The sequence below is a fragment of the Grampus griseus genome (genome assembly GCF_964374135.1).
Source record: "Grampus griseus genome assembly, chromosome: 2".
Taxonomy (NCBI): Eukaryota; Metazoa; Chordata; class Mammalia; order Artiodactyla; family Delphinidae; genus Grampus; species Grampus griseus.
The window spans coordinates 77,256,615-77,281,696 of record NC_139018.1 but is presented as its reverse complement, the minus strand read 5'-3'; the positions used below and the strand labels follow the sequence as shown (position 1 = coordinate 77,281,696).

Genomic DNA, 25,082 nt, shown 5'->3' with positions numbered 1-25,082 from the left:
TGAAAATAGCAAATATTCATTCTTTTTTATGGCTGAGTAGTGTTCCATTGTATATATGTACCACAAGCAAGATCACATTTTAGATATCAAAAAGATTTCCTTTAATTAGGTAGCATAGTTCCCTTTTGCAGGTGAGAAAACTGAAGCCCCACAAGGTTCACTGACCAGCCCACAGTTTTACTTGATTAAAATCAAGCACTAGAGCTACAACCTTCCTGCCGCTGGATGTTCCATCCTACCACCCACGAGCCTGCGGAGTAAAGGAGCATCACTGAGCCCCAGAACAGGGACTCTGAGGACACCTGCTGGGAGTCGGGGGAAGATGCATGCATTTTTTAAACTCATTTCCAAAGAGGAATCTTATAATAGAGATGAAGAGACTTCTATGGAAAGAGAAAAAAGCCACAGAATTAGCCTCTCCCCCAGCCCTTGCAGTAGACACAGCTGCGCTAAAAACTGATTGTGTCTCCTCTTAACAGCTGCAAACCTTGGGGGAATGGGTATGGGCAGAGAGTAACCACCTGCGAGGGATTCCACAGCCCCGTCACAGGCTGCTTCTGTGTTTTGATTTGCCTGCAGCTTTATTATGTGAATTTATGTTGAATGACTTAAAAATATAATTCCTTTTATGTTTCATTGTTGATCATTTCATTGATTTTTTAGCACTGCTGTCCAAAAATGTCATTGGTACCTAATACACAATTGCCTTAAGGAAAGGGTACAGCCCTACCATTTGGATAACTGAGGTACATAGAGGCATAGATATAAGGACAAGAGAACAGAAAATAGAAGACCCTTAGCCCACAGAGGAAGAGAAATCCAGTGATTTGAGCTGTCTCAAAACTATTACAAGCAAAAAAAGCAAGGGACAACTGTTTAATGTCATTAGAAGGAAATATTTCAAAGAAAGAGAGCACTTAGTAGAAATAAAGGAGCACAAAATATTCCTTTCAGCTAGAGAAAGGCCCTCCATGTATATTCTCACCAACCTAGTGCCTTCTTAGCATCTTTCCAGCACGTCACATGTACATTACTTCACCCCGAGTATGTTTGTGCATTTGTGTGTTCTCGCCCCGAATTGTCGTAGCGTTGAAATAAGCAAGGGCTGACCTCTCTCTCTGATTACCCTAGAGACATAATGAACAACAAGGTGTTTTACCAGCACCCCAACCTCATGCGAGTCCTTGGCATGCACGAGACAGTCATGGAGGTGATGGTGAACGTGCTGGGTGCAGAGAAATCTCAGGTAATGCTCCGAGGAGAATTTAACCAGAACTTGACCCCTGGGCAGGGACACATGAGGGGACCTCTTCACAGCCACATGGCTGGTGCCAACTGCCTAGTGACTCTTCCCAAGGAGGGGGCGGGGATGAGCACACAGCCAGGAAGGAGCCCTGAGATGGGGTCCAGCCAGTGTAGGAGTTCTTCTCGCTCATTCCACTGGGCTGCTTAGTCTCCTTCCCATCCTCTGCAGCCCTGCTCCTTCGGAGATGGAATGCCTCTGGCCCCACTTAGGAGCCTGCTGTGTTTGGTGCTGTGTCAGGAGAAGGCTGTTCTAAAGGAGAACACGATTTTAATAACGATCCTGGCAGTGTTCCCACCAGAGTACGCGTGTTTCCTCTCTGAGCCAAGTTCCTGACGATGCTGGAATTCCTGGCCAGCTCCCCCATAAGGAGCCTGCTGTCAGAGGGAGCTCCTGTTGCCAAGGGGCAGGGAGTGCCGATTGGGCCCACCTGGGCCTGTATCCCAATTTGTCTGGGTCCTCTTCAGAGCTAGAGAGCTTCTGAAGGCAGACGATGGGGTGTGTTTTCAAATATCGGAAATTCCGAAGTGCCTGATCCTAGGAAGCAGCCCCACCAGCATTGACAGGTGAGCGCTGTGAGGTAGGAAGAGGAGCCAGGCTTACTTTCCTCCTCACTTCCTTCCCTCCAGTCTCTTTTGAAAGTGGACTCTCTCCAGGAGATCCCTGAGCAAATGTCTGGACGCCTCAGCAGGCAGGCAGACTGGAGCTTCCAGAGCCTCCGTGATTCTAAAGGCAGAAATTAAGGGCTTTCTAGGGTCCTGAGCCAACACTGATACCATTTACTGAGCATGACTGATCGGACGGAAGATGTGGCCAAGCCCTGGAGATGCTAATTACTTTGTTAAGCAGAGAAGCCAAGCACTGTAGATGGTAATAGAAGTTGGCATCTCAGTGCTAAATTGTAAGAATCATATTACGAGTACTATAGGAGCCCATAGGAGAGTAGTTATCAAGGACAGAAGTAGGGGGAAGGCTCACAGTCTGAGACGGTGATGCTCTGGGGACTGCTACAACTGTAGGAGCCAATCTTTACCCAGAAGACTCAGGTTTGATCATAGTTTTGGGTCTTGTTTGTTGTGACCACCCATCTGCCTTTCTGTCTGCTCCCTTCCTAGTTAGAATAGTCTGATGTAGAGTTGTACAGTTTCTCATGACATGTAAGGATGACTGGGTTTCTGGTTTGACATCTATTTTCTTTGAAAGAAAAGATACTTCGGGAATTATAATTAGCTCTCAGTATTTTTAGAAGCCTCTTTTAGGTGTGTATTCTCTGTCCCTCCTATGAATCAGTCTTGGAACCATCTGGAAGTAAGGAGAAAATTCATTTTCCAAACTGTTGGCAGCTTGCAAGACTTCACCCTAAGACTCTTTGAAGTCAGCCTTTTCAGAAAGGCCTCGTGATAGATTCTTCTCCCTGACACTTTCTACTTCTCCCTACAGATTGCCTTTCCAAAGATGGTTGCTAGCTGTTGCCGCTTCCTGTGCTATTTCTGTCGAATTAGCCGACAAAATCAGAAGGCCATGTTTGAGCATCTCAGTTACCTGCTGGAGAATAGCAGTGTTGGCCTAGGTAGGTCACATCATAACGTCTGCTGTTGGCTCAGAGGTTACCCTCCCCCTGCTGACCACTCAGGCAATAAAGGGAAAGAAGTCACATGCATGCTATGGTATTTTTAAATATAAGAAGGAACCCTGCCTGATCTAAAAACAGGTGAGATGATAATAATACCATGTCTCCGCTCTCCAACCTAAGTAGAGAGGTCGCTGCCGACCAGCGCTGGTGACAGATTTGCGTCAGCATAGCCACAGTTTGACTCTTCTCTCTGGAGACCAGTGGCTCATGGTGTATGAAATGGTGCCTGAGACTGTGGATGTAGTCTGGAGATAGAGCGCCTCCCAGCCCATTCAACTGACCAGGGAGCAGTGCTCACGAGACCAAGGTCGTGGATCCAGTCCCCTCTTGGGCTGCATGCCTGTCCCATCAGCCAACCAGCCAGTGCGTTCGTAGCTGCAAGGCAGACGGGCCAGGAGCAACTATGGGCAAAGAGTGTAAATCTGTCACCACTGCTAGAAAACCCACGCATGCACATGCCTCCCTCACTGTTGTGGACGTAAACCAGATGAATGTGTGGAAGACTCACATACACACGTGACGTGCACGTGAAATCTGACATCTCAGTTTTCCTGTTTATCAAAGGCAACCATACACGGACCAACCTTTTTATAAAATGCCACCTGAAGTTTTTCTCAGTTCTAGCCTAAGAACCAAACAAAGGAAACGAAAGACAACGTTGGTGACCTGATTTAACTGTAAGAGCTAATTCTGTTTGAGGCTTTTTTTAACTCTAGGTGGTGACCCCAGAAATGGCCAAGTTATGTGAGCTTAGTTGATCAAGTGACATCTGAGACTTTTGAATGATCACCAAATGGGGGCCCAAGAACCTCCATGTTAGAAAAGCACTTGAAAATACGTGGTCCCAGCTGATCCTATGAACTGATTTTCTAACTGAAGCTATATTCACAATCAGTAATGAGTGTGGGGAGGAAATATAGCAAATAGAGCTGTTCTTAAATTGGGTGGGCAGCCCCCCTCGGGGGACAGCGATGTGATCCAGGTTTTGTGTTTGCTGCCCTCTCCTGGCCATTACTGTGCACTGCAACCTCAGCTCAGCGCTAGATGGCCTCTTTCTCTCTTTCTTTCTCCTTCTCTCCTCCTTCCTCAGCCTCCCCGTCCATGAGAGGATCCACCCCGCTGGACGTGGCTGCTTCCTCTGTGATGGACAACAATGAGTTAGCGCTGGGCTTAGAGGAACCAGACCTCGAGAAGGTAACTGGCCCTGGGGAGGCACTGTGCTTGCTCCCCACTGCCTACAGCACAGCCAGGCCAAGGAGAAGCAGACGGAAGTCTGGGTCTCTGTCAGAACCTCTTTAGCGTGTGACAAAAATATCGGGGGGGCTTCCCTGGTGGCGCAGTGGTTGAGAGTCCGCCTGCCGATGCAGGGGACACGGGTTCGTGTCCCGGTGCGGGAGGATCCACATGCCGCGGAGCGGCTGGGCCCGTGAGCCATGGCCGCTGAGCCTGCACGTCCGGAGCCTGTGCTCCGCAACGGGAGAGGCCACAGCAGTGAGAGGCCCGCGAACCGCAAAATATATATATATATATATACATACATACACATATATATATATATATATATATATGGATGTGAGTCACTGGCAGCTGTGTGATAATTAGGACCAAGCATCTCCTGTGGTCTGGGCTCACCAGCTCCACAGACATGGACATGTGGACATGTGTGTTCTTTTTGTGTGAAGGCCCAGCCTCACTGGTCTGCATGGGCCCACCAGAGACCTGTGGTTCCTAATAAAATTGTGTCATCGAATTTACATGTTTATACACTAAAGAAAGCGACATGACAGAAAACGGTATAATTACTCTAAAGATAAAGAGGGCCCACACATGTCCCCTCCGTGGACAGAGGAGACGAAACTGAGCTACCCCACGTCGTCGGGACTGTGAAGTGCACTCCTGGTGGGGGTCAGGCCGCCTCGCCTCCATCATTTGTCCTGTCTTGGGACTGTTTCCTTGACTAGACAGCTGACGAGATTGCCAGTGAACTTCCCGAGTACGGAGAGGAGCAATCTAGTAGGGGGACAAGGAGAAGGTCGTCCACCGCGTGGTGGGTTTGGGAGCACCTAGGAGTGGGCCCCTGACCCTGACAAGGGGATCAGAAAAGGCCCTCAGCAAAGAGATGACCCCCAGCGTGGGCAGAAGCTACTCGGTCACATCGCGGGGAAGCGCGTGCCAGGAATGTTTGAAGTTCAGAGAGGAGAGCGTGGCATGCTTGAACTTCGGAAAGCTGGGTGTGACCAGAGCGCAGAGTGCGAGCAAAAAGGAATGGGCCTTGTGCTGCCATTGCTGCTAATAACAGAAGTCCACTCTCCTCCGGAATCACTGTGTGACATACCCCACTCGGAATTAACTCACATGACCCTCAGGACAAGCCTTTTTATTATTGCCCTAGTTATAGGAGAGGAAACTGAGGCACAGAGAGATTAGGGAGCATTCTCAGTGTCGTGGGGTTTGTAAGTGTCAGAGCCAGGGGTCAAAAGCACTGGGCTCCAGAGGCCGTGCTCTTACCTATTATATTATGGGACCTCCCTGTAGAGCCTGGAGCCACGGAAGCCACTGGAGGGCTTCAAGCAGAGGAGCAACACAACACCGTTTATATGTTAGAAAACACTTTCTGGTTTCAATAAGAAGAACTGACTGGAACAGAAACAAGACAACCCCCCTGCCCGCATACACGCAGGGACTCAGCAGCTCTGCACCCAGCAGCATGATATGTGATAGCTGCTCCGTAAATGCCCTGGGTATTCCTGGCCTCTGCCTCTGTGGGACAGACTTCAGTCAGGCTCAGCTCTTCACACATTTAGACAGCAATAAATATCACGGGTTTTATCTGGGTGCTGTGATGATAACTGACACCTGTATTTAAAAGCAGTTAACGGTTCTCTTTTGACAAGACAGTGCCACAAGCCTCAGTGCCCAGCATCCCAGCGTCAGCCTCGTTCACCTGTTCAGTTGATACTGCTCGACAAGGACCACAGCCTCCCTCAGAAGATGCAACATATGTTGAGTGGAGGCCAGGAGGCAGGGAGAGGGGAGAAAGGGGACCCAGGGAAATCTGTAGAGGAGGATGATGGGGTTGCTGCCTCCTTTTCAGGTGGTTCTCGTGGCTCAGCAAAGTGCGCAGGCTTTACTCAGACCAGTGTCAGGAAACGCCCCAAGTGTGGTCCCTGGGGGAGAAGGCAAAGGACCAGTGAATGCTGCCATTCCGTTCCACCCTTCTATGTATCCCAGCAGGAATCAGGCCTGAGACGGAACAACCACCACACACACACACACACACACACACACACACACACACACACACACACACACACACACACACACACACACACACACACACACACACGAGCACTTATTTTTGTGGCCAGTGAAATGCCCTGCACCTGTAACCCTGAAAACTCTGCCTAATTCCTGCTTTTATTAATGCTTTTCCGGACTTTATTTATTTACTTATTTATGGCTGCATCGGGGCTTCGTTGCTGTGCGCGGGCTTTCTCTAGTTGCGGCGAGTGGAGGCTACTCTTCGTTGCGGTGCACGGGCTTCTCATTGTGGTGGCTTCTCTTGTGGAGCACAGGCTCTAGGCACGTGGGCTCAGTAGTTGTGGCTCACACACTCTAGAGCGCAGGCTCAGTAGTTGTGGCGCATGGGCTTCGTTGCTCCACCGCATGTGGGATCTTCCCGGACCAGGGCTCAAACCCATGTCCCCTGCATTGGCAGGCGGATTCTTAACCACTGCGCCACCAGGGAAGCCCTTTTCCAGACATTTTTAAGACCAAACAAAATCTAAACTCCAAGCATAATAATATTCTCGCTCCTTTAAGTAGGAAAAAGTGTGATGATAGTTTCTTACTGAGTTTTGACTTAGATCCATCAGTCTTTCAAAATGACTTAGAGTATGTGCTGTCAGCAATACATGAGTCATTTGCCAAATGTTTATTGAGCCCCTACTCTGTGCTAGGCCCTGGGGACTAAAAATTGAAAACACCATCCTGACTTGGAAGATTAGCAGCACGATGGATTCCCCTCTTCTCCCCGCGTACATAGAATATCAGAGGTTAAATTAGAATGACAACTGCATTTCAAGCACAGGAGGTCTATTTGCTAAGCTTTTAGCCTGGTACCTTCTGAAAAGTAGGGAGATTCTAAAATATTCTACCAGATCGCAGAGCTGAGATCTTCTGCTAAGTGTCTGGTAACCTGGAAGTGAAGAGAACACACTACCCATCCTAGTCCTTAAGTGGCCATGACCTCTTTGCTAGCCGTCCCACGTTGAACGTCTCAGCTCCTGACTTGGGACAGCTGTTGTTGAGCCAGAACTTACCTAGGGACCCCTGATTAGTTGAAGGCCCACCCAGTCAACCAGTGACTGAACATTTTGGTTTTGAAATAGCATGGCCAAATGAACATGGCCAGCCTGCATCCACTGTTGCCTCCCCAGAGACACCCTACTTAGGCCTACTTTTAAATGGCAGATCCCTCTTGCCAGAACTGGAAAATCCATGGAACTATAGCACGTGGAGTGTTCCTACATAGCAGTGATCATCAGTCTCGTCAACTGCTTGGAAACAAAAATGAATGAAAGGGGGCTTCCCTGGTGGCGCGGTGGTTGACAGTCCACCTGCCGATGCAGGGGACATGGGTTCGTGCCCCGGTCTGGGAAGATCCCACATGCCACAGAGTGGCTGGGCCCATGAGCCATGGCCACTGAGCCTGTACGTCCGGAGCCTATGCTCCGCAACGGGAGAGGCCACAACGGTGAGAGGCCCGCGTACCGCAAAAAAAAAAAAAAAAAAAGAATAAAAGGTTCCAATTTCAAATCTACTAAATTATTTACCTGGAAAGTCCTGGGCTCTCTCTAGCTTCTAGGTAAATGAAAGCCCTTCAGTTCCCAGAATTTTGCCTGCCGTATAGCTATGTAAAAAACTCACATAAAAAAAAAAAAAAAGCTGGGCACTTACTTTTGTATTGTTCTTGGCAGGTGGTGACCTACTTGGCAGGCTGTGGCCTACAGAGCTGCCCCATGCTTCTGGCCAAAGGATACCCTGATGTCGGCTGGAACCCCATTGAAGGGGAGCGCTACCTGTCCTTCCTGAGGTTTGCCGTCTTCGTGAACAGTGAGTCTCAGTTTTCCATGTTTTTCAGACCTAGGATGGCATAATTGTGGTGGATACTAGGAAAAGGAAATCCTTTGCACTGCTTCCTCTCCATAAATATGATAGATTCTATAGGTAGGTGGCAGCTGGAAGAAAAATCTCAGGGAGAATCAGGCTAGACAAGGATCAAGAGTAGAATCCAATGGACAGTCCTGAGCTCTAGTGCCAGAGCCTGCAAGGAACTCACTGCGTGGGCTTGGGCTTGTCACCTCTCTGTACCTCTTCTCCTAAAAGAGGGGGCTTATTAATATCTTGATCTCACCTGTTTCACAGAATTAAATGCAAGTGTGCCTCCAGATCCTTAGACTATTAGTTGGTTGGATGGATGGATGGATTGATGGATGGATAGATGGATGGGAGGAAGGATGGATGGATGGATGGATGGATGGATGGATGGATGGATGGATGGATGGATGGATGGATGGAAGGAAAGAAGGAAGGATGGATGGATGGATGGATGGATGGATGGATAGATGGATGGATGGATGGATGGATGGATGAATAAAAATCAGGAATAACTGATCGCTGTTAAAGGTAACTAAACTCCCAGGAGAAAAAAATTGCTATAGAAACTCTAAATATTATTCTTCTTAATATTGATACAAGTCACCTGTCATTTATAGTGAATTCCAAGTTGACACAAATTCTGTATTTTCATTAGTTTAATGTGCTGAATATTGTGTAAAATAAGTAAACTACTTTCTTAAAACTGTACCTTGTCTCCCTAGATTCTGCTAAAATACTAATTCACTTACATTTACGTTATAGTTAAAATAGTTCGCCCTTTTCCCAGTTTGGAGTTTCAGGCCAACAAATCCAGCTGGGCCGGTTAAGTGATCACAAAGAGGGATTGCACCTAATAAACAATCATGCTGATTTTTCTAACTATGAGAATTCACCTAAAAATATATTGGCGATGGGGCTTCCCTGGTGGCACGGTGGTTGAGAGTCCACCTGCCGATGCAGGGACACGAGTTCATTCCCCGGTCCGGGAAGATCCCACATGCCGCGGAGCGGCTGGGCCCGTGAGCCATGGCCGCTGAGCCTGCACGTCCGGAGCCTGTGCTCCGCAACGGGAGAGGGCATGGCAGTGGGAGGCCTGTGTACCGCAAAAAAAAAAATATATATATATACACATACATATATATGTATGTATGTGTATATATATATATATATATATATATATATATATATAGGTGTGACGTGATCATTATATTCCCATGTGTTCTTGTCTTCCTTCCCCTCCCCCACCCCCGCTTATTTTCCTACACCATAATGCACTCTATTCTTAATACTTGAATGGCTTCCGTTGTCCCGGTTTTTCCCCTTTCCTGACTTGGTGACAGACCTTGAGATGTCTACCTCTTGTTCCCCTGGGACTCATCCAGCCAAGTTTTTAGGAACTCAGGCCTTCTGCTTCTCTCTGCATGTTCGTCACTGTCCCTCCTGTCTGTCCATCATCAGCATTGCTAAACTCCATTTTCTTCCTCTGAGGCCAGTTTCAGAGCATCCTCTAATAGTCTGTCTTACTTCTAATCCAGATGATTGCATGTCCAGAATTAATGCAGAGTTACTGTGATAATAAAGGGAAATCTTTTGTTAAATAGATTTTAAGGATTCATAAATGTCACCAAATTATGTAAATAGACTGTATGACACAAACCAGATACAGGCAGGACCCATTTATTCATGTTGGCCACCTTCACAGTCAAGATCAAGTGCTTTATGAGTCAATTAGTGGGACTGTCCACATGGGTTATGAAGGTAGAGGAGTCCACTGGCTATGGTCTTACCTGGATGGCCAAATTCCAAAACTTCCTTATGCTTATTAGGTACTACCATATTCAGCTAAACTCTAAACCAAAAGCATTTGGTCCACCCTCTTTGCTTTCAGATTGTTTTATGTCTTTTTAATATATTCTCTGCAGTACGATTTCATAATGCAATACATTCTAGCAAATCTATTAGACCATCAGTAGGAAGATATGTGCACTTTAATGTTTATTGTGTCTCTATTATATAAAGGCCACATTTGGTCTTGGCAAAGGATGTTGGCTTTTGCATTGAAAGAATTAACAGTCTAGTAAGTGGAACAGGCATGGAGAGAGGTCACTGTAATAAGGAGTGGAGTAAGGTAGGGACAGAGTGATAGAGGATTTCACGAGGGGAAGCTCACATCCTGTTGAGATCAGAAAAAGGCTCCTGGGGGGGGTGATATTAGAGATGAGCTTTGAAGGGTCAGATCTCCAGATGCAGAGATGCAGAAGAGGTGATCCAGGTAGGGAGAAGCTTGAACAGTGGCCTGAGACCTAAAGCACACATGCTTAGGAAACGCAGTGATTGGCTGATCTAGAGGATAGATACATGATTGACAGTGGTAAGAGACCAGGTTTAAAACGTAGGTAGGCAGCTATACTAGGGAGAATCTAAATGCCAAGCTGAAGAGTTTTGTCTTGATTCAGTGTGCAGAGAACTGGGAAAGAAGAGAGATTGATGGCAACCACTGGGAGCTTCTGTGCCCAGGTTAGGATAATGAGTTTCTGAATTATAATGGTGTTGATGGGAATGGGATGGAGGAGATCAGCTGGAAATAAATTACAGAGACAGAATTTACAGGACTCGCTGGTGGCGATGACTCTGGTGGCTGGGCCCTGGGTATGTTGGGAGAAAAGGAACAGAAGTCACTTTGAAGGTTAGAGATTTTGTGTGTGTGTGTGTGTTGGGTCTTCATTGCTGCACGCGGGCTTTCTCTAGTTGCGGCCAGTAGGGGTACTCCTCTTTGCGGTACACGGGCTTCTCATTGCGGTGGCTTCTCTTGCTGCGGAACATGGGCTCTGGAGTGCACGGGCTTCAGTAGTTGTGGCACGTGGGCTCAGTAGTTGTGGCTTACGGGCTGTAGAGCACAGGCTCAGTAGTTGTGGCACATGGGCTTAGTTGCTTCACAGCATGTGGGATCTTCCCGGACCAGGGATTGAACCCGTGTCCCTTGTCCCCTGCATTGTCAGGTGGATTCTTAACCACTATGCCACCAGGGAAGTCCTGAAGCTTAGAGATTTAAGGGTAGGGAGAAAAGAAATAAGGATGGTCAAAAGGAGAAAATGGTTTGAGACGGAGGGTAATGAGCTTGTGTGATTCAGGTAATGATTTGCAAACCCCAAATGGAGATGCCCCTAATTGGGGCAATAGGATAGAGATCAATCAGGCAACAGATTGGGACCGAGTAGACTTGCAGGTCACCTGCAGTTGAAATGGTAGGAGTGGACTGTCACAGGGGAGAGCATGAAAGAGAGAGGGATGGCAAGTATGGAAAAAGAAAAAATTAGAATCTTGTTGAGCACCTAGAGGAGATAGAGTGGCTCAGTCACAGCAGAATGACATGGAAGAGGTTGGGCTGGAGGCTCGAGTATCTTGGGTTCAGATATGGCTCCATCACTAGCTCTGTGAATTTAGGCAAGTTACTAAAACTTTCCTAGCCTCGCGGGTTGCATATAACTCACAGAGTTGTTGTGAGGCTTAAATGAAGTAATCCATGGAGAACTCAGATTAGCACACTGCCAGAAATGTAGTAAGCCTACAGTTGTGTTAGTTGGCATTGTTTTTGTGATCCTTACAAGAGTATTAGGACATTTGAAATGGGAAGACTCTCATAAACAGATTCCTTGGGGTCTCAAAGCTCTTTGTCTTTACATCTTTATTTCAAAGTCTTTATATCTAAGAGGTGATTACAAAGGACTTCCCGGCCACTTTTGTGGCCTCTGCTCAGCAGCGAAAGATGAAGGTGTTATGGGTGATCATGATAGATAACGGGAGTGGTTATGGTGGGTGATGGGTGATGGTGGGGGTCGGTTGGTGGTAGGTGGTGATAGTGGGTGAGTCATAGTGAGGGTAGTAATAGTGGGTAGTGATTGGTGATGGCAGTGATGATGGGATATGATGGTTGAGTGGTAGCCATCGTGGGTTTTGTGAGGTGATCGAGGTGAGTGGTGGTTAGTGATGGTACGTGTGGTGATAATGTTTCGTGGGTAGTGGTGAGTGATGGTAGGGGTGGTCATAGTGGGTGATGGTAGTGGTATATGATGGCTGGGTGGCAGGCGGTCATAGTGGGTTGTAGGGGTGACTGTGGTAGGTGGTAGTGCGTGGTGAGGATGGTGGCGGTGGTAATAACAGCTAACACTTAGCATTTTCATGTGCCAGGCATGGTTCAAAGCAATTTTATATGTATTAACTTATTCATTTGCTGCAACAATCCAATGAGTTAGTTACAGTTATCTTTATCAGTTTATGGATAAACACCCCTCTGCTGAGAGAGATTAAGTACCTTTCCCAGAATCACACAGCTAGTAAGACTTTTCCTAAGATTTGAACCAGAGCAGTTTGGCTCCAGAGGCCAAACTGTACTCAAACCATTATGTAGTATTGCCTTGAAAACACTTCCTCCCTAATGAACAAGGAGAAATAGCATTTCCTCCTTTGAGCTGATCAGTAATTGTGGAATTATTTAATTTCTGTTTGGTGCTAATGTTTAAAAAAAAATTTTTTTTGAAGGCAAATCAAAAGCTCTTGCTAAGAGGGAGGGGATATGGGGATATATGTATACATATAGTTGATTCACTTTGTTGTACAGCAGAAACTAACACAACATTGTAAAGCAATTTTACTCCAATAAAGATGTTTTAAAAAAGTAAAAAAATTTTAAAAAGCTCTTGCTATATCAAAATAATAGAATTAGAAAATTCTTTCTAACATTATTTTACTAGTTTCTATTACAGTTGGTGTTAAATCTTCTTCTTAAAGCATATCATTTTCTCCACTTTATTTTTATTAGCTTGCTGGGAAGCCTTGGGTTGTGTTTAACGCCAGGAGTCCTGAAGCTGACAAGTTTCTATTAACCCAGGAGTTGCACACTTTATAGCCAGTGTACACACAGATGTGTCTGGGTGTCTGATTAATCCCTTCCTAATGTAGCACCAAGTAGGAAAAGATTCCTTACAAATCCTCAAAAAGAAAGCAAAAGTAATTCTGTGCCTCGTTAGCGTCCTCGGAGTATTTTAGTGATATCTTCCTCAGGCTACAAGCTTATCTGTGAGGAACACAGCGTGTCCTAGCTTTGCTGAATCTTGTTTCCCTAGGCAGCTTGGTCATCAGTGGTCATAAGCTGGGCATCCATCATGTGACATGTGAAGAGTACATGAGGGGTTATGAGAAGTGACAGGAGACATGCTCTAGAAGTTCTGCCCTGAAGTCACTTACGAATCAAAGCAGCAAACAGAGCAAACCCAAGTAAAATTATCGGCAACGTACATACATACTAAAAACTCGACTACACCTACCTACGTAGTGAGACGCGTGACTGTTGGCAGGCCAGAAGTGATGGTGCTTATTGGAATCTGGTGAAGTGAGTATAGGAATGCCTGGGGAAGAAGAAGGCAAATGTTGAATAACATCTTGAAGAAAGAAATGGACATAGTTTAACAGAGTAGTTGGGGGAGAGCATACTGGGGGGCGTTGAGCTGGGAGCCATGAAACTTTTAGGATGTGTCGTTTATGTTTCAATAACAATGGAAGAAAAGTCTTTTAGGATCAAGGGTACAAAGTAGCATGTTAGCTTTGAAGGGCAGAGTAGGAATGAATGCTTAACAGAATCAGCTGGTTCGTATATTCATGTTTTTAGAGTTAGAAAAAGATGTAATAACCATTCTTCAGTGTGATTGGTACTGATGACCGGGGATGGTTAGGATTAAAATGTCTACGATGTCCTCAAATTTATAATCCTAGGAAACGGACAGCCTTGCTTCCTGCAAACAAAGGCTGATAATTGGTCTGATAACGCAGTGATGGAGAGTCACCCCCAGTGTTCCATGTGATCATTTCAAGCCTCTACATGATGTTAACAAGAGGCTTGAGCATACAGGGTTAGATAGTTCAGACATGAACCCTGTTCTTATTAAACATACGGTCTAGTGAGAAAAGTAGAAACAGGTACAAACAATTCATTCATTATACTTGTGTGCGGTGCTTTAAGGAAGAGGATAGGGTATTTGAGAGGACTCTGGGGCTTCCAAGCTTAAGCTGGTCCTGAAGGATGAAGTGGAGTTACCTAGATCAAGGTTTTATGTCAAAGGAATGAGAAAGGCAAAGCTCCAGGCAAAGGAACTTAAAACAGGGATTGTGTTTAGAATAGAGAGAGTAAGAAAAGCGATGGGCGGAAGGTAAAATCATTTCATCCTTCCTAATCATCCCTGTGGCGAGAATGACCGCTTCTGGTTAAAACGGGGAGAATCATCCCATTTCCATCCAGCTTCTTAGGAACATTGAAAAGAAGGTCCTAATGCGAAGGCAGTGTTGAGAGCCTTTGAAGAAAGGCTCTGTGAACATACACGCTGCTATTAAGCTTATTATTCATTTGGAACTCCAGCAAAAACATTGCTGTAAGCCCCTGGGCAAAGCTAGCTTACCTCAGATCTCTCTCTCCCTTGAAAAATGCCCTCAAGGTCAGTATTCAGCTTCCCCACTGTGGATTTGGTTGGCAGTCCAACTTCCTGAACTACAGGTAATTAGGAAGAGAATGTTCTCTCTCTTCTAATCAGGCCATCCTCTCTACCTTGTGAAGCCTTGAGAAATTCTTTTCCTTGGTCCCCTCTCCAGTTAGCATCAATGGTTGCACTTCAGTTCCTTCCTGTTGCAGGGCGGCCTCTGCATCCCCATGGATTGACCACAATTCAGTGATCAAGCGACGGCTTCCTGGGTCCATTGTAGCTCCAACCCAATTAGCTTAGATTTGAAGACCTGAAATTCAGATAAAATAAGGCTAATTTGGCAAATGAATTTCAATAGCAAACTCAATAGAACTCATAGCCTAATTTTTCAAATTCTTTTGGACATTGTGGTCCACGTTCCGTCAAATTCCATGATGCTGATGGCTTCGGAAAGAGCTAAGTTAATTTCAGTGTGCTGGTAAAGACAAGGGCTGACCCACAAGTGTTTCCATTCTGAGAACTGAAAGAATCAGAGCACAGTGTTTAAATAAGCTTGACTAACAGGGTTGGGTTTTTTCTCCATTTTTTGACACTTACAATTTCAAAGTTTTAGCTTCATTATTCTTGTCGTAGAAAATGACAACTGAGAGTGTGCTACCTGGTAAGTTTTGTGGGCGAACAACATTTGAAAGTAGCCAGCTGTGAGTTATGTCTGTAACTAAGAATATTTGCTTTCAAGTATGCTGATGATCATGGTGCTTTTCTTTAAGTATCCCTCTGTGATTAAACTCTATCATGTATCAATGCCAGGTTCACCTCATAGGAAAATATGTCCTTAAGACTTAGCATCACCTCTTTATCTGAGCTCTTCTGTAAACTGTACGGTATCACTCAACCTTGTCCTTGGGTTCCTTTCCTGCCCTGATTCATTCCACCATACCATTATTGTGATTATTTTCCCTTTATAGCACCTCCTGAGAATTTTCTTCACATGGATTCTGGTTTAATTAAAAACAAATTCTCTTTTGATGTTATATTAGATGAAACCCGAAGAAAAGCTTCTTTATAAAAATTTCAGTCTCTTCTTGAAGGATTGAGCTATAAAATAGTGAATGCATGCTGATGGGCTGTATAAATTCAGTTTAATGAAATATTCTGAATCTAGTTACACAGTTCTAAAACTTACAGAGGTATATACTTACAATCCTGAATTTTCCCTGTGCTGTAGAAGGTCAGGTGATAAAAGAGGACGTCAGCAGGCCAAGCTCTTGACCAGGACTACAGGTAGACTCTCCAGGGCTGTGAGACACAGCAGTGTGTTCACTTGTGAGTTTGTGTGGGCACAAGTTAGCTTCAAATATCTGAACAGCAAGCTCAGCCCTTCTGATGCTGTGGACATGGTGGAAGAAATCTTTGCATATAGGTTAAACTAATAGACTCACTCTAAAACTAGAAGAGGCACAAACATCTCAACAGGGCAAATGAGACCCAGTGAGACTGTGCAGTGTACATACTCACACAGGGATTTGCTAAAAATCTGGAAGAGAAGCCAGATTTTATGGGTTCCCATTCGAATGCTCTACTCTAAGTTGATTCATAAAATTTTTCATCAAACAGAACTTAAACTCCTGTGATAGTTTTAAAATATATCTATAAATTCTTCCATGCTCCTTTTTCCAAAAGATGGAGGCTGCTTCTTCTCCCTTTTTTATTTTTTATTTTTTTTTTCCGGTACACGGGCCTCTCACTGTTGTGGCCTCTCCCGCTGCGGAGCACAGGCTCCGGACGCGCAGGCTCAGCGGCCATGGCTCACGGGCCCAGCCGCTCTGCGGCATGTGGGATCTTCCCGGACCGGGGCACGAACCCGTGTCCCCTGCATCGGCAGGCGGACTCTCAACCACTGCGCCACCAGGGAAGCCCTTCTTCTCCCTTTGAGTGTGAGCTGGACTCAGTGAATCACTTCTCATGAATAGGATATGGCAGAAGTGACAGTATGTGACAAAGTTGTAAAAGGTATTGCAGCTTCTGCCTTACCCCCTCTCTTGGATCCTTTGCTCTGTGGGAAGCCAGCTGGCATGTCATGAGAACACTCAAGGAGCCCTATGGAGAGGTCACATGGTGAGGAACGGAGGCCTCCTGCCAACAGCCATGTGAGTGAGCGTGGAAGCTGATACTCCACGTCCAGTCACGCCTTCAGGAGACTGCAGCACTGGCTGACATTTTTACTGCAACCTCATAGGAGATCCCAAGCCAGGACCACCTCACTTAGTCACTCCCGAATTCCTGACTACAGAAACTGTGAAATAATAGTTACTGCCTTAACCTGCTAAGATTGGAGGAAAATTTTAATGCAAGAATAAATAATTAATATTACAACAGCATATCAAGATGCTATCTATTATAGAGCTCAATCCTCTAATAATATCTAATGATCTTATTTAAAAGTTTTTCTTTAGGCTTCATCCAATATACAACATCAAGAAGTCTTGTCTTTGAGACTTCTTATTAGCCCAGGGATAAGTTCTTAGACACAAATTAAGTTGTCATCTGAGACAGAGACAGAAAGTGTGTTTCATGAAATTGTTTGAACAAGCTGTAAAACTACTTTTGATTAAAATATTGTCTCTGAGAAGCATTGGCTATCCCTCTCTACATGTCATAGTTCACTGCTTAATTATTTCTTTGGGAAATGATACCCTGTCTATAGTTGTCTATGGTTCTTCCAAAGAAAAATACCAGCAAAATACAATTGTCCAACCTTTAGCTCCCCACAGAGCTAGTCTAAGAGTAACCAAGATAACTTTACCAAGTAGATTCTCACCTGGATAAATGATTTCAGAAATGCCCTGAGGTTCATCCCCACAGACCTGGTTGTTCTAGGGTATGTATTCGACTCTGAGAGAAGACAGCTCAGGAGCTAGCATGTCACTTTTCGGGATGTTAATTGAGGCACACCCGATTGAGTTACCATCTTACCTCCTCTCAAAGGAAGGAAGGAAATACCTATTAAGCACTCCTCAGGGAGTTAATAAAGAGGTAAAGTCACTTGTGAATTAATCAGTAATCCATGGCAGACTCAGTAGTGTATTTCTGGCCCTCTGAGGACCTAAATAAAGCGAAATAATGTGAATAGCACAAAATCCTGAACTGAGAAGTAAGACTGTTCTATATCAGTTAATCGTAATACTTCAAATAAATAGAGACTGATGTAATTTATCAAAGCTCCCCTCTCTCTGCATCAGTATTACCTCCTAATCTTAAGAGTATGTGACAAGATCAATCAAATACTGTTCTCCCAGCCTCGTCAATTAGAAATCAAATCTGGGGGAATTCCCTTGTGGTCCAGTGGTTAGGACTCTGCACTGTCACTGCTGAGGACATGGGTTCAATCCCTGGTCTGGGAACCAAGCCACCTGGCGTGGCCAAAAAGAAATCAATTCCGGGGTTGTTCTCTCCAATGAGATGGTAATAATGCTTCTTTCCCTTAGGTGAAAGTGTGGAAGAAAACGCCAGCGTCGTGGTCAAGCTGCTCATTAGACGCCCCGAGTGCTTCGGCCCGGCCCTGCGGGGTGAAGGAGGAAATGGTCTATTGGCGGCCATGCAAGGCGCCATTAAGATCTCCGAGAACCCAGCCCTCGACCTCCCCTCGCAGGGGTACAAGAGAGAAGTGTAAGTGAATGAATTGCCTTCTCACCCCAGTATGGTTGTCGAGCTCTGAAATATTCTCAGTACACACACGGTAAAGCAAACGTCCATAACCTCCCCCTGGCAGAGAAAGCACAGGCGCTCTGCAGTTGTGGCTCACACATTTTAGGTCACTGTGTCAAGCTTGTTGTCATCTTGACTCCCAGTAAGCCTAGTGATCAGTATCATCTTCATCCCTTTCCATTTCTCCTACTCCACTCAGGCCAGCTGGCAAATGGAGGAGTCAGCAAGCTCTTTCAGCCCTCGCTGCGCCTCCCTATGGCATCCCCATGGGAGGAAGCTGTATCCAGGCTAAGAGGCCTGGACCAACAGGGTTCCAGTCACTGTCTAACCCCAGCCCGTTCCCTTCAATATTTTGAACCTTGGTGTCCCATCTCATACCTCACTTTTAAGAAGAGGGAGTACCCTGCACTCCCTCTTCCGAAAGTGTTCGATTTGATTCCTTAGGTAAAAAGAAAGCTGCAGAATGTGAAAAATCACAGCAGTAAAAATCTTGGTATTTAGGGCTTCCCTGGTGGCACAGTGGTTGAGAGTCCGCCTGCCGATGCAGGGGACACGGGTTCGTGCCCCGGTCCGGGAAGATCCCACATGCCGCGGAGCGGCTGGACCCGTGAGCTATGGCCGCTGAGCCTGCGCGTCCGGAGCCTGTGCTCCGCAACGGGAGAGGCCGCAACAGTGAGAGGCCCGCATACCGCAAAAAAAAAAATCTTGGTATTTAATGGTTAAAGACATAGTTAGTACGTTATCAGATTGCCTTGTGACCTTCCTTTCATTATGTCTTGTGAACATTTCCCTTTTATTGCAGCCTCTAGATTAGACCCCAGAATCTAGAGATGGGATATAACTCAGCAGAGGTAACTTTGCAGCCAGTGGCTCCTTTTTTTTGGGGGGGGGGTTCGGAGGTGGTTATTAGTTCTGGTAGGTGATCTGGTAGAGTTAGATAGAATCCCGAACATAAACTGTCCTAAATTTCTCATGTAAAATGAGAAAAACTGAGGCCCAGAGTCAAATAGCTTGTTAGCAACAGGGCCAGGACCTGGACTTGACCCTTCTGACTTCTTGTCCAATGTGCTTTCCATGTCTATTAAGGAAGGAAAAGGGAAGGAATGGTTGGTAGGAGCTTTGGGGGTCCCAGTGCAGCTCCATGAGTATGTGTGGTCTGCATGATGCATTCATGTCAGTAAAGTTCATGGGACCCTAGGAATGTCATGAACAAATATTTGGGTCCCTTGAGCCTGGTGAGTTAAACCATCTCATTGACAGCTAGAGGGAGAGAAGGAGCCCAACGGAAAGGATGCGTGATGCCCAGGGTGAGCAGAGAAAGTGTTTCCATATCGTGTCTAAAACAGGGCCCCACCTGCCAGGCTGCCTACACCTTGTGTTGGTTCTCTCTCAGCAGCGCGGAGGACCATGAAGATGAAGAAGAGGTTGTGCACATGGGCAATGCAATTATGTCATTTTATTCGGCTCTTATAGATCTGCTGGGCCGCTGTGCTCCTGAAATGCACGTAAGTGATGAGTTCCCAGAGAGCGGATTTGAGGGGCTTGAACCAGGAACACTGTAGATTTCATGAAGGTCATTTCTTCTTCCGACTCTGACATTTGTGAACATGCCTTTCTCTCTGTTCCTTTTAGCCAATATCAGAAGTAGTTTCCATCTCTCGTACCTGATTCTACAGTTTTCCAGGGAATGACTCCTGGGAAGATCTCTGCGTTGTGTGATTTCTCTGTGACACTAATAGGGCATATCTGATACATGTTCTGTTTCAAAAGCCTCCCAAAACTATGTTTTCCTATGCCTCGACTTGGTCAAAATGTGACCAACTTGATTTCTTGATTGTGTCTATCAGGACACTCCACATGGAAAATCCTTTCTTGACAACCATGGTGTCAGGCATCAGGAAGGTAGTCACAGTTCATGTTTGCTTATTTCCCAGAGGTAAGCTTTACAGACATACTAAAAAAATTGTTTCTAGGGCTTTCCTGGTGGTGCAGTGGTTGGGAGTCTGCCTGCCAATGCAGGGGACACGGGTTCGTGTCCCGGTCTGGGAGGATCCCACATGCCGCAGAGCGGCTGGGCCCGTGAGCCATGGCCGCTGAGCCTGCGCGTTCGGAGCCTGTGCTCCACAGCGAGAGAGGCCACAACAGTGAGAGGCCCGCAAACCGCAAAAAAGTTATGTTTTCACCTTCCTTTTTCCCTCTCTGCCTGGGGGTGGAGAAGGAGATTGGCCTTATTTCTCATAAAGACTCACATCATAAGTGAGAGAGGAAATAATTACTTCTTGTAGGAAAACAGAAAAGATAGCTTTTTATATTTAAAAAAATACTTGGTTAACTCTTTAAAAGAACTGTTGGATTTGCTCATTCAGGGCTCAGGCGCCTGCCTCTCTCCGCAGTGCTCACTGCCTTTGGATTATGTCAGAGCGTCTCCTGAAAGTACTTGCAGTGCAGATTGGGATGACATAAACAGTGGTTTCTGGTATTGATGAGGTTATATATTTGGTCACTGCCAAGAGAACAGTGGATATGTTGTATTTGTTTAATGCTAATGAAAGACAGAATCAATTAAAGTAGTGGCTTTCAAACTTCCTTTCTGACCAAAAAAAAAAATTTGTTTTGATCATAGTAAGACATACAATTTACATTGCAACCTAGTATACATATATTCCAGAAACAAAGTTTATCTTTACTATGGATAATGCACTCTAATATTTTCTATTCTATACTAATTTATTTCATGCTTTTTAATGCTGGTGGCAGTCCACTAAATGAGGTTACAGCCCACTAATTGGTCATGACTACAGTTTGAAAGACATTGCATTAAAGCATTCACTCTTATCTTTCTTCCAGTTTGTCATGGTCTTATCTAATAAATGATGTAGCCTGTTTGCAAATCCATCTACAAGTGTTTAGGGAAACTATTCCAGTATGGAAGAATCTAGGATAAAAGTACTGTGGAGAGGAGAAAGTCTAAAGCTTCGAAGTGAGGCTATTCGAGTTCCCACTGTGGAACTTGTACCTTACCCACATAGGCCCATCTTTCCATTTCTGTGCCCTTATACAAATAAAGGAAGCTTGAAAGGGGGCTAGGGAAATACTGGGCTGTCCTACAGTCTTGGGGCAGGGTGTCATTTCCCCAGGTCACCTGTAATCACTTCAAAAAGCGTTTGCCTAGTCTCGGGAAGACAGGCCGCATGGGATAGCTAAGTCATCAGAGCCCCACTGGGAAGGCGTTTCCTCCTTGCTTACTGCCCCTCAGATTCAATACCTTATAAACACACACACACACACACACACACACACACACACACACACACACACACACACACACACACACACACACACACACACACAATTTCTCCCCTGGCCCCTCCTCTGTTAGTGAGGGGGAGGGCTGATGCCGTCATCACGGACAGCCTCCCCTCTGCCCACAGGAATGAGAGGTGGCAGCTAGGGTCACACACAGGTGTTCTCCTGTCTCCAGTCCTTCAAGCATTATGTCTCAGCATGTCATCCACCTCCCTCCTGGGTAGAGTCTATCCTGAGCTCATGACAGTTCCATTGCTGGCTAAGAGCCTGTGCCCAGAAGCGCACCTGCTGCCCCCAGATCCAAGAGAGTGTGCACCTGTACATCCCACCTGTGGCCATAAGGATCAGGTTATCCGTCCTCGGATAATTCCCTTGAGATGTTCACGTTCTCTCTGACATCCTCTACACCCCTTTTATTGCCCTAGTCCCAGCATTAATCAAATTTTTAGGAAATAGAAATTCCTAAGTCGTTTCTACATTTAGCAGAATTCCAGGGTCTGGAATCGTGGCCACATTGTCACCACTCCTGTCATAGCCACCAAGAGCTCCTGGTGTTGCAGTCACACTGAGGACAGGCTGCACCTTCACTGCTGAGACTTGATGCCAAAAGGGCGTGACCATTGCTGTCGCAGCAAAGGAACACACTAACCCTCCTTGGCCAGAGTCATCCCCTCAGTAGCAGCTCTTCTAGAAAATCAGGAGAAAGCTCCTCTTTTCCCTGTGGTCACACATGTCTAGAACAATTAGGAAAACATAGACGTGTACCCACCCCATCCCCCTGACAAGGAGAACCATTTTACTGCCCCAGGCTTCTGAAGCAGGAGTGTGGGAACCTCATTTATCTTACTCTCCAAACCTACCTTGCAGCTTATCCAGACAGGAAAGGGGGAAGCCATCCGGATCAGGTCCATCCTGCGCTCCCTGGTCCCCACCGAGGACTTGGTTGGAATCATCAGCATCCCCTTGAAACTGCCCTCCCTGAACAAAGGTAAGGGAAGCTGCTGGAGGCTGAGTTCTGCCAGTCTCCCCAGGGCCACCTGCTCACAGCAGGACTCCATCCGCAGTGCAGGGCTCCTCCCAGCCTCCTACTGCAGGGCAGGCTGCACAGGCGAAGTATCTTGCTCTTTTTCTGGTGTTGAGGGGTCCTCTCCTCCCAGCTCCAGCCGGCTGCTGTCTCCCCTGCTCCCCTGCGTTGAGACTCTCGTACCCCATTTCCTATCAGTACGGCTAGTCCAGACCTCAGTCTTCTGAACTCCAGCCCTCTGGAAGGAGGCTGATGGATTGGAACCAATGAGATCTCTCACCAAACCTTCCTTCTCCTTTGCCTCTGTGCCCCCAGCTTGTCCAGCCAGCCAGAGCAACAAAAGGATAGGGTCTGACCCAGGCTCCCCTGCACCACAGTACTGTGTCCCTCACAGCCATGGATCATAAAGAGTTTTCCCCCTGTGCTACATGTGACATTGGGCATCAGTCCTTATTAACTTTGCAAAACTTATACTCTCCCAAAAAGCACACAGGTTCTCCATGTCACTCCACCTGCTATCCAGGCAGTTTCCTCTTAGCAGACGGAAGAATTGAAAAGATAGTATGATTTTGTTATAGAGTTTCCCAAAACTAGTGTTCCAAGGAACATTTTTATAAAAGATATTAATTGGTGTACATGTCAGCAAGGGGTTTGCAGTCAATCACTTTGGGGAACCTATGGAATATATCACATTTTTTCCATCCTTATTGAGATATAACTGACATATAATGTTATATAAGTTTAAGGTGTACAATGTTATGATTTGATATTAAAAAATGTTTACCAAAATAAGGTTAGTTCATGCATACTTCACCTCACATAATTACCATTTGTTGTTGTTGTTAAGGTGAGAACATTTAAGTTCTACTCTCATAGTAACTTTCACATAGTAACTCTCATAGTAACTTTCACAATACAGTATTGTTAACCATGGTCACCATGCTGTACCTTAGATCCCCAAAACTTATTCATCTTATAACTGAAAGTTTGTACCCTTTGGCCAACATCTTCCATTTCTCTCACTTCCCCCAACACCTGGTAACCATCAATCTACTCTCTGTCTCTATGAGTTCAATTACTTTAGATTTGACACATAAGTGAGATTATACAATACTTGTCTTTCTCTGTCTTATTTCACTTAGCATTATACCTTCAAGATCCATCCATGTTGTTGCAAATGGCAGGATTTCCTTCTTTTTGTGGCTAAATAATATTCCTCTGTGTGTGTCTGTCTATATGTGTATACATACCACATTTTCTTTATCTATCTATTAGACTATTTTATTTCTATATCTTGGCTATTGTGAGTAATGTTGCAGTGAACATAAGGATGCAGATATCTCTTTGAGATAGTGATTCCATTTCCTTTGGCTATATATCCAGAAGTGGGATTGCTGGATCATTTGGTTGTTGGATTTATAATTTTTTTGAGGAACCTCAACTCTGTTTTCCATATTAGCTGCACCAATTTATATTCCCACCAACAATGCACAAAGATTCCCTTTTCTCCATATCCTCACCAGCATTTGTTATCCCTTGGTTTTTTGTTTTTTATAATAACCATTCAACAGGTGTGAGGTGATATCTCATTGTGGTTTTGATTTGCATTTCCCTGATGATTAGTGATGTTGAGCATCTTTTCACGTACTTGTTAGCCATTTGCATGTCTTGGAAAAATGTCTATGTGGGTCCTTTGCCCATTTTAAATCAGATTATTTGTTTTTGGTTTTGCTGTTGAGTTTTTATAGTTCCTTATATATTTTGTATATTAACTCCTTGTTAGATATATGGTTTGCAAATATTTTCTCATATTCTGTAGGTTGTCTTCTCATTTTGTTGATTGTTTCTTTTGCTCTACAGAAGTTTTTTAGTTTAATGTAGTCCCACTTGTCAATATTTGGTTTTGGTGTCATATCCAGAAAAATTATTGCCAAGGCCCTGTCAAGGAGCTTACCCACTATGTTTTCTTCTATGTTTCCGGAATTTTTCAGTTTCTTCTGCGTTGTCCAATTTGTTGGCATATAAGTGTTCATAGTAGTCTCTTCTGATCCTTTCTGTTTGTGTGTTATCAGTTGTAATGTCTCTTCTTTCATTTATAATCTTATTTATTTGAGTCTTCTCTCTTTTTCTTGGTAAGTCTAGTTAAAGGCTTGTCAATTTTGTTTATCTTTTCAAAAAGTCAACTATTAGTTTTGTTGATAATTTTTATTGTTTTCCATTCTCAACTCATTTATTTCTGCTCTGCTCTGTCTTATTTCCTTCCTTACAGTATTCGAGTATTCTGGATCTCACTATATACGTAGCTTTAACAGTGTGTGATATATTTTCATGTTATTAATTAGTATCCTTTCATTTCAGTTTGAAGAACTCCTTTCAGCATTTCTTATAAGTAAGGCCTAGTGGTGATGAATTCCCCCCACTTTTATTTGTTTGGGAAAGCATTTATCTCACCTTCCTTCCTGAAATACAATTTACTGG

General features: G+C 45.1%; 1 protein-coding gene across 4 annotated transcripts in view; it reads left to right on the top strand.

Moving 5' to 3' along the window:
* RYR3 (ryanodine receptor 3) overlaps positions 1-25,082 on the top strand; it is a 551,722-nt gene that overhangs the window by 410,574 nt on the left and 116,066 nt on the right. For 3 of the 4 annotated variants that reach the window (XM_082647182.1, XM_082647183.1, XM_082647180.1), the window contains exons 40-46: positions 1,132-1,246; positions 2,744-2,873; positions 4,027-4,130; positions 7,916-8,051; positions 18,055-18,235; positions 19,668-19,779; positions 22,448-22,568. In XM_082647182.1, the coding sequence (XP_082503308.1) occupies positions 1,132-1,246; positions 2,744-2,873; positions 4,027-4,130; positions 7,916-8,051; positions 18,055-18,235; positions 19,668-19,779; positions 22,448-22,568 (899 nt within the window). The remainder of the gene's footprint in view (positions 1-1,131; positions 1,247-2,743; positions 2,874-4,026; positions 4,131-7,915; positions 8,052-18,054; positions 18,236-19,667; positions 19,780-22,447; positions 22,569-25,082) is intronic. The other variant, XM_082647181.1, reaches the window with a different exon arrangement.